This window comes from Anastrepha ludens, chromosome 6, assembly GCF_028408465.1.
Source record: "Anastrepha ludens isolate Willacy chromosome 6, idAnaLude1.1, whole genome shotgun sequence".
Taxonomy (NCBI): Eukaryota; Metazoa; Arthropoda; class Insecta; order Diptera; family Tephritidae; genus Anastrepha; species Anastrepha ludens.
In genome coordinates, this window is record NC_071502.1 from 5,639,492 (window position 1) to 5,649,694 (window position 10,203).

A 10,203-nucleotide genomic window follows, 5' to 3' on the forward strand; every position below is an offset into this window, starting at 1 on the left:
GTGATGGGTTAAGAAGCGACCAACTTGGCTCCTTGGCACCGCAAGATCTACACAGACTTCTTCGGACGACGGGTAGATTTAAAGAAAATTAAATTAATTGTGTCTGAGTGCTGTACTTGTTAGTTGTTCCGATAAAAAAAGCTTACGTAAATTGCAGTAAAGAGTTCATTTAGAGGAATGTTTGTGTCCTCTATCACTTGCTGAAGGTCAAGCTCAGAGCATTTCCTTGCACAATCATTCGCTCTTTAATTTCCCTCTACTCCAGAGTGGCCGAAGACCCAACAAAGTGTGGTGTTGTGGTGGAAAAGCGAGCGTGACCTCCTGCATGCTTTATCACATCTTGGTTTGATGCGCGCTGAGACCAGTGCCTCGATCGCTGCTGGACTATCAACAAAAATGGTAAAGTTTGTCGGAGACAAGTCCATTAGTTTTATCGTTTTTGTTGCTTTGTCTATCTTTGTCTCAGCTCTCAACTTAGAAACAAAATTTTAGAAACATTTTTTATTTACTCTTCTTTTATAATTTTCTCCATATAAGGAATGCAGGCTTTTTTTACTTGAAAAGAAAAAAAAAACGCCAAATCGTTAAGGGAAAAAATTATAAAAAACAAGAGCAGTTTTTACCAATTTGGAACCTGCAGCTTTTACCAAATTTAATAAGCTGTGAAACTGCATTCCAAAAATGTTTCTAAAAATTCTAATTAAAAACTTGGGACGAAGAGTTTGCGCTATTCACTCATATCCAATTCTATATAATTTCGTGCTGTAACTACTGAATTTTTGAGTGTTGAAATATAGTATAAGAATTTTGTTCTCTGCCACACTGCGGCACTTGTCTGGTTCTTAAATTCTCTGTTGGTGGTGAAAATTTTCGACCCTTAGCCAGTCTTGCCTCTTTACGTCTTTCGGTGTTCTAAGCATTGTGATCGAGCTAAGTGATTTGTTCTCGTTTTTTTCTCCCCAAAGGAACTTGTTGAAGCTCAGTTGTCACAAACATCATTCTATTCCGTATATCATGGCGATTTTGACGATGTTGTCGAGAGGCAGGCAAGTGACTGTTACATGTTGGGGTCCCATAGTTCATATGCCAATTTTTCTATATTTTGCAAATAGGTTTTCGAACAAATGGATTCCTTTGAAAGAATGAAAGTAATGCTGGACAGTGAGATGAACCGAGAGTATATCAATTTTCCGATATCTGGTATAATTAGGCGGTAAGAGCATACGTTCTTCAGATCGGCAAATATACACAGTTAAAAAAAAGTTTCCTTTCATATACTTAGTTATAAAATGCTTTCCTTTAATAAGAAGAGACGCCTATCACCAGTTGAGATAAAAGAAAGAACCCTGTATTCGAACATTTCGTGGTTATTCATGTGGTATAAAAACTGGCATTGGGAGCTCAGCTACATGCAACAATTCGACATTTTGTACAAATACAGCATCGCTGTGGCCTATATAATTATCCTTTGTACGATTATAATGCAAGCAATAAGTGAGCCGTGAGTATGAGAGTTCATTTCCGATCTAAATCAATATGAAAATTAAATCAGCTAATCAATCGCCTTGATAGACAAGCGACGGTATTTTGGATGTTGGCATTGTTCGGAAATATATTTGTATTGCTCGTTTTGGGTTTGGTCTGGTACAAGAAAATGTGGCAAAGGTTCTTCAGTACAGTATTTGAACCAAAACCACAAGCAAAAGTCAGCCTTTGGATGTATAGAACTTCAGATAAAGTTCAACGAGACTACTGGTTTCGTACTGGAGTATATTTTGCCATACTTTTACTGCAGTTATCTCTAACTCTGGCACAATTGGTAGGTTACCATGGGCTCTATAGGTGAATACGCACATTGATACTATGTCAAATTTGTGCATTTGTAAAAGAAGTTTGATAAAGTGTAAGAGATTTTGGAACAGCATTTTTTGTGAGGCGATTTCTCATGGCAGAAATCTACGCGAAAGTTTGCCATTGTTTCCCAGGGAGCGGCGGCGATTGGAAAACACTTTTTCTATCATTTTGGTGTTTGAGGCACGGAGACTCGAACCTACGCACTTCCGAATGGTAGTCACTCACCAACCCATTCCGCTACGGTGGTCGCTGAAGTTCACTTACTATAAAATAAATTAATGGGAGTTAAATGTATTTTTTATTTATAGCGAAAATTATTTCATTAGCACCAAAACGGAAGACAATATTTATATTTATGAGTATTTAACCCTCCGTTAGACTCGTTTTTTAAAACCTCCGTTTGGGCATTCGGGTCTGACCTTTTTTCATCCTGTTCGGTGATCCTTTTTAAAAGGTTATATCCATAAATCGATAGCAAATTAAATTTAAGAAGCTACCTGGAAGATCATGTCGTAAGCTATAATAGAAATATATTATTGTAAATTCACGTCCAAAGTCTAAAAAGCCAGTCTGGCCCGACCAGGTGCCTAACGGGGGGTTAATAAGGCTTTAAATTCAGTTTGTTCTTAAAAATACAACCGACCTTGTGGCTGACTTATTGGCTTATTTTGCTACATTTTTTTGGAAGAAATATAAATACGTTCATATATGGTTCTTGGGTACGGGAAATTCGCTTTTGATATTTACTTTACTCAAAGTCCTCCGCTAAAGAGCGTAATATTGCAAAGTTTACTATGTACTATATAAAAGAAAACCACTACCGTTGGAATTTTGCAGAAAGAATTCTATTCCCTATAATTCACCATAATTTTACCTACAACATTACTCTGCGTGACAAACAAAAATTATTCGAATATAGTTTTCTCAGGCTTAGTCAGATAGGAAAAAATGGGAAATAGTGTCGGAATTTTATAAATTTTTTTTTTATCAAATAGCTTTGCATATCGTCCATATAAATTCTTAGTATATCCTAAGGAATTTCGTAGCCGAATTGGTTGACGCTTAACTACTATACGAAGAACATAGGTTCGAATCTCCGTGAAAGAGCAAAATGAAGAAAAAGTTTTTGAAGTGAAACTTATTACGCGTCGATGGACAAGCGATAATGGAGAGTAAAATTTCAATGTAATGCAACGTTTTAGGCTTTTTCGTTCTGCGAGAGAAAAAAAGATATAACGTAGAGGAAAAGGAGAGAGAGAGCTATAACTTATATACATCTTAGATACACTTAAGGCTATTCAAGTCTCCCTTTTGAGCGGTCCTTCGTCTTTTCTTCCACTCCTACGGTAAGGCACTAGTACGACGTTACTTGTATTGTAAGAGCAAGAGACAACCTCGTTTACATTATATGCAAGGCGTTAGAATATAACAGAGAGAGAAAGGGAGTGACGCGTTAGCGTACAGCACTAATGCCGTATTACTATAATAGAGCGAAAGAGAGCATCGTATTGTTAGAATAGGATATATAGTATTGCACATGTGCGTGATTTGTCCATGCTCTAACGCCACGCTAATGCATCGGAGCGAGTGAGAGGAACGTATAGTTAGAATACAACAGATCGTATTTTTGTAAATTTTTGTCTATTTGTATTCTCTGCAAATGTAGTGAATTTATTTATATATATATTCTTTCTCTCTCTTTCTCTATCATTCGATCTCGGGTTTGTCCCTTTTTCTTTGTCTGCCTTGAAAGTTTCACTTCTGTTATGTGTACTACGCTACACGCACTTTTTTTATAATAGCGATCGCCCATCGGCATGCAATGGCAACCCTCCGAGTGTATTTCTGTCATGAAAAGGCTCTTCATAAAAAACCATTTTCCGTTCGGAGTCGGCTCAAAACTGTAGTTCTCTCCATTTGTGGCAGCCATCAAGGCACACGCCACAAATAGAAGGAGGAGCTCGGCCAAACACCAAACGGAAGTGTTAGCACGAATTATTTATTATATTTATTTTATCGCAGTATTCACGTATAATGAAATCTGAGTTAAACTTCGTCAAACTTCTTTTGCGCATACCTAACATTGTTCATGCTATGTTAGTAGACATTTTGCAACCCTATCACCGGCTCATTCTAATATGTTTTCTTTCAGTTAGATTGCGATCGGTTTCAGATTGAAAATGAGGTTGTCGAGATGGAAGTGTATGAGGATAACGTGAACGAAAATATATGCTTCAGTCCCTGGGTTCGTAGCCGTTTTCATATGTAAACTATAAAAATTGTATTTGCATTTATTGACTTCCATCTCCATCTTAGGCCGTCACAGAATGTATAGTACAAAATCTGGGTCTAATCTTTCTATTCACGCACGTTCCTTATTTCATTAAGTATATTGTTGCACTTCTTGTGCTAACATTTTACCTAATTATTTCGTTTGTGATTTACGAGTTTATTTTCGAGCGTAGCCTAAGCTCCAATCAATATATCTTACCCGAATATGCGCAGCTATTTTTGTTGCTGATACATCTTTTGTCATTCCATATAGTAAATCGAGAGGCTGAGTTTATTTCTCGTATGGACTACAAGTGAGTATCTCGTAATCAAATATGAGACTTTTGGACTTTTTGTTTTTGTTTTATTGAAATTTTTTCTGACTACAGTTCGAAATATGAGTTGCGCAGGAAGAGAGACAATGCAAAAGTTACAAACAAAACCATTTCCATATTAATCGGCAATATTTTGCCTGCACACATAGGTTTGTAATTTAGTTGTGTTTTCCTTATGGGATCTATTATGTATTTTATGTGTGTTTTATTTTGTTTAATTTCTTAACATTCTTGTATAGCCGACATGTACATGAAGGATCAGTTGTCAACTGAACTGTACTATGAGCAATACGAAAATGTGGCTGTTATGTTTGCTACGATACTGAATTATGATACGGAACAGATCGGCATGCGTGTTTTGAATGAAATCATCTGTGATTTTGACCGGGTGGTGAGTGATCTGCGGCTAGTTTTCCACACTTGTGCGAGTATTGGATAATTTTCTCTATTGCAGCTAAACACATATATGGGCATCAATAAGATTGAAAAAATTAAAGTGGCTGGTTGGACGTATATGGCCGCGTGTGGCTTAAGTGCAAGTAATCCCGACGCAAGCATCTCCGTTCAATCTGAGAACGAATACAATCGTAAGTAGTGGTTATTGTTTTATACTCCTGCTGCTTATAATCTAGGCCGGGTCGATTTGTGGGGAGGCAAAAAATTCGCCCATTGCTCTGTGAAAATCATATTCTAGGGATCAAAATAAGAAACTTTGCCGAAGGAACCATACCTCTAAAACGAATTCTGATGTCCCCATTTGGGTCGAACTTTTTAGTTTCTTTTCTATAACTCACTTAAATTAATTTTTTCATTTACATATTTTTTTACTAAATAAATTTCTTAAGATAAAAAATAGATATTATTATAAATAAATAAAAATAAAGAAAAAACATAGCCATTTAGCTGATTTTTTCATGTAAAGGCCAAAAATGGTGATATTTTTAAATTGGAGGGCATCAGAATTCGTTTTAGAGGTATGCTTCCTTCGGCAAAGCTTCTTATTTTGATCCCTAGAATACGATTTTTACAGAGCAATGAGCGATTTTTAAATCGACCTGCCCTATTATAGCCGCATTGAGGTCAAGTGATCGAAGTAGTTTCAATTATTTATTTGTAGATTTGAGTCTGATAGAAAGAAAACCGAACAAACTTTAAAAAATTTGAGGTATATTTGATGTTGAATTTTTTTTAATAAAGTCTTTTTAAGTGAAATAACTTCGGTTACTTTTAAATTAAGCAAAAAATTTCTTTTTTAATAGTTTTGGTATTTCTCCTTTCTTTCTGTCTTCTTCATCTTTATTGTTGGACTGTGTCCTGTTCTTTCAACGAAAAAAATTTTACACATGGGCGATTTTTTTTTAAGTGCAACTTCTTAGCCGCCGATGGGTGAGCGAGAATGGAGAGTAAACTTTCAAGGTCATGCAACGTTTTGGGCATTTTCGTTCCGCGAGAGGGCAAAAAAATATAACGGAGAGGAAAAGGAGAGAAAGAGAGATATACCTTATATAATATATATCTTAGATACACTTTAGGTTATTTTTCCTGAGCTTTTCCTTGTGGTTGCCCAATTTCTAGTGAAAAATAACACTGCCTACTTTTTGGCGCTTGTTTGTCGGCGCAAACTCGTAGGAAATATATTTTTGGTGTCTTCTTTTTGGCGATATATTTCCTTGGTGCCTACTGTTTGGGGGGTTTTTTGTTCCCAATTTTTTTTGGTGCCTACTTTTTGGCGCTTATTTCCTAGTGCTTGTGCATACTATAAAGTGCTATCCATTCCGGCGTCGGATTTAGTCGTATTACCGTGCGGTAATTTGTGCCATTGCTGCGGTGCTGGAATCGCTGCGTTTCTGCGGGTGATAAACGCTCGGAGTAGTGCGCGTTGTTGCCACGGTTTGTGTCCGGCATTTACCTACACTTGTCGACTCTTCTCCGTTTTTTGTAAATTTTGTCTATTTGTGTTCTCTGAAAATGTTGTGAATTTATTTAGATAAATATTTTTTTTCTCCTCTCTCTCTCTGATTCTCTCTCGGGTCTCTCCCTTTTTCTTTGTCTGCCTTGAAAGTTTACTTCTGTCATGTGTACTACGCTACACGCACTGTTTTTTTGTTTGTTTTGTGTTTTTTTATTTTTTTTTGTAATAAAATACAATTATGTCATCATTCCAACGCTGTTTTAAGTTGACCTTTCATCGTCTCCCATTCCCTTTACATGCTGGTTCCATTCTTTTCTTCTCTTGCGGCTCCATTTTACTTCTTCAGTGATTTCGCACATCTTTCGTATCTTCTCGTTTCGTTTGAGATTGCACCTTGTGCAGCCAGGTATGGCTCGCATTGGTTGCATTTCGACGGCGGATATTATTCGCTCTGTTGTAGTTGTTTCAATTCCATTATAAATATTATATATATATATATATCATATTCCACCTCCATATAAAATCGCGTAAACACCCGGACACCCGTGCGGTATTTATCCAATGTTGAAAATTTGTATATAGACTTTTTAAAGTGAAATACCTTCAGTTTTTTTAACTATAAGAAAAATATGGTTTTTAATATTTTTGAGTTTTATTCAGTCTTGAAATTTTTGGTATGTAGCTTTTCAAGATGCAATATCTTCGGCTCCTTTGAAAGTTAAAAAAAGTCAGTCTTGAAAATTTCAAGAATGCAGTTTTTAAGGTGAAATATTTTCTATTCTTTTTAAAATTAAACAAAAAATAAAATTTTTAATAATTTTGAGATTTATTACATATCGAAAATTTTGGTGTAGATTTTTGTAAAGTGAAATATATTTAGTTCTCTCTCATGAAAAATGTCTAATTTTCACCCTCTGTCAGTCGTCTTAAGCTACTTAATAAGCCTTTGATGTTCTCTTGGAAAAGCTACTTTTTATTTCACAGCAAATTCTAAAGAAAAAGTACTCAAAAGCATGGAAATAAAAACTTTTGCTAAAAGAGTTAGCAGGCAATACCATTTTTGTTATGCCACAAAACGTTGGTAGAAGACAGCGTTAAGTTTGTGCATCTCCCAAAAGACAAAATGAAAGGAAATATTGAGTAAAATTACGCGGTACGTTCTTGAAACCATTCGACATAAAAAAGTGTTTTGGAATCAGGTGATCCCAGCTGTGTGCATTTGTCGACTACCAGCTGAAAGGTTTTTACTTATGGATCTGTACAATGCACTTACCTAACCTTCTATAATTGAATTATGATTGAAAGCTATATATATATATATGCCTCACTCACTATTACAATAACATCACTAATATGCGACACTTTTTCGCCAGCTTTGGGCAGCTATCTCGATAGTCGGTTGGCGCAAAGTATCGCTCTTGGAAATATGGACAGTGATAAGTTCAGTCCAGGGAATGCTGCTATATATATCATGGCGTGCTTCGCTTTGGATCTTATTTGTGCATTACAAGCTTTTAATATGGAGAATCCAGAGCAAAATGAAGAAAAAGGTCACGCCGTAAGCGGTTTACGAATTGGTAATTGTTATGCTGAATAAAAGTACACACATACATACATACAAGAATATAAATTTGTTCATCTTTTGAAGGCATATCGAACGGTCCAGTCATGGCTGGTGTTGTAGGTTCGTATAAACCACTTTACGATATATGGGGAAACGCCGTAAATATGGCTTCACGAATGGACTCCACGGGACTACCTGATTCTATCCAAGTCACAGAGGAAACAGCAAAAATATTGGAAACCTTCAATATTAAATGCAACTTTAGGGGTGAGACGTTTGTGAAAGGTCGTGGCCTGATACCCACATATCTGTTAGAAATCGATGAGAATTTTAGTTTCATCCAGCGTTCTAGAGATCCATCTGATCAGATGGTAGGAGTTGAGACAAATGAAATTGAGTAGCGTAATGTAATTAGTCTGTTAATTAAGCTAAGTTATGAGTAACTATCTAAAGTCAATGTAAATTAGGATAGAATAAATTGGATAATCAAAAGTTAAAAATAGCAGAAACCAAATTCGTTTAATTACATTTTTAATAAACAATAACAGCAGATACCTAAAAAAAATTATATGGTGCCGCGATTTTTATATTTTTTGCAATTCATAAAGGGCGGTATGTTCTTCGGCTAGAAGATTTGCTCTTATACCTCATCTGGACCCGATTCTCCTATGAAATCTAAGGTGGTTTTTTGCTACATTAAGTGTATGTGCCAAATCCTGGGTCACGACAGACTCAAATGTTTTCCTCTTCTTTTTGGCATGAAACCGTATTCGAATAGCAGATGTGTTGGCATCTCTGGAGTGGAGTTGAAGAACAGACAAAAGTGGTTTGGTCATATCCAGTGAAATTGACTTCGTAGTAAGCAGCTTGATGTTTTTATCCAAGGAGAGGCCTTGAAGGCCATCTGCAGGCTGAAACACAATGGGAATTGGTACGGCCCCTGTCCGGCATTGGACAATAGAGTGGGCATAGACATCGATCCAACGATCTTCGCCATGCCTCTTAACACCATGCCATCCAGAGTCGTGCTTCACAAGAGATACAGTATGGTACCGTCAGAGGCTCAACTGTGGTCAAACTCAGAAAATGAGCCCGGCAAACGTTTTCGCATTTTCACGGATGGCTCCAGGACCGAGCACGGCTCCGGCTCTGGGGTCTACGTGGAATCCAGCGTGACAAAACTGCACTTTCTTCTTAGAATGCATGCATCTGTGTTTCAAGCGGAGGAGTATGTTGGGGTCAAGGAAGTTGGCCTCAGATCCGTTCAACGCCACGGTTAGCAAACGGGTTACTCTAACCCACAAGCAAGCTTGGCAGGCTGAGAGAGGCTGCAGATGGACAGAACTGATGTTAAATGTAATGACCGACCGACTGTCGCAGTTCCTCCTGTCACTAAGCAGAGGACGATGAGACGGCGGACCACTTTCTGCGCGTCTGCTGCGCCTTCGCTCGAATCAAGTTTGAAGTCTTTGGCAGTGATGGGTTAAGAAGTGACCACCTTGGCTCCTTGGCACTACAAGATCTACTCAGATTTCTTCGAAGATCGAGTAGATTTAAAGAAAATTAAAAAGCGAATCTGAGTGCAGCACAACGGGCTTAGTTGTGTCTGAGTGCTGTATTTGCAAGTCTGTTCCGACAAAAAAGAAGCAGCTATCCGTGAGTGCCACAATTTAAGTCTCATTTGTAAAAATTTCTTTTTTTTTTTTGAAGTGGCTGTATTTATCATTTAGTTTACAGTGGAGGCAAATAGTATTCATTTAAAGCATTTAGAGCTGACAGACAGCTATCCCTCGACATTCTAAGGTGGTGTCCCTGAGATCAATGCCTTCATCGATAAGACGATACCGCGTTGTATGGTGGACTATGAACGCTAAGTCTCCACCGTGGTCTCGCTCGGGATCCTTTCTGTGCACATTGTAGCCGTCCCTGGTGATCAGGGGGGAGCTAGCGTGCAGTTTTGTCTCTTGGACCGCAGCTATCTTCATACCATGTCGGCTCATAAAGTCGACCATCTCGTCAATCTTACTCGTAAGTCCGTTGCAGTTTAGTAGCAAGAGTTTAAAACTCCTCGAGAGTGTGATCGTAACTCGGGGGGTGAGGGACGAGTGGTGTTGCCTGCGTTGGTCCTGCTGTGCGTTCCGTAAGAGTTATTGTGGCCTTACGTTGACAGACGGCCGCGCCGCAGAGGGCGGTTGCGGGTGCAGAGCTCTGCAGCAGGAGGCAACGAAATCGCGGGTCCACTCACGTGTGGTGCGCAGGCCAGAGCA

The 10,203-nt window shown here is 37.9% G+C and overlaps 1 protein-coding gene across 1 annotated transcript in view; it reads left to right on the forward strand.

Annotated features, from left to right (window-relative positions):
• LOC128868807 (adenylyl cyclase X E-like) overlaps positions 1-8,360 on the forward strand; it is a 31,940-nt gene extending 23,580 nt beyond the window's left edge. Inside the window, exons 9-19 of the mRNA XM_054111331.1 lie at positions 966-1,046; positions 1,113-1,213; positions 1,283-1,501; positions 1,573-1,819; positions 4,007-4,099; positions 4,171-4,439; positions 4,515-4,609; positions 4,700-4,851; positions 4,915-5,047; positions 7,746-7,949; positions 8,021-8,360. Coding sequence (XP_053967306.1) covers positions 966-1,046; positions 1,113-1,213; positions 1,283-1,501; positions 1,573-1,819; positions 4,007-4,099; positions 4,171-4,439; positions 4,515-4,609; positions 4,700-4,851; positions 4,915-5,047; positions 7,746-7,949; positions 8,021-8,337 — 1,911 coding nt within the window. The 3' untranslated portion in view covers positions 8,338-8,360. The remainder of the gene's footprint in view (positions 1-965; positions 1,047-1,112; positions 1,214-1,282; positions 1,502-1,572; positions 1,820-4,006; positions 4,100-4,170; positions 4,440-4,514; positions 4,610-4,699; positions 4,852-4,914; positions 5,048-7,745; positions 7,950-8,020) is intronic.
• Positions 8,361-10,203: the final 1,843 nt, after the last annotated feature.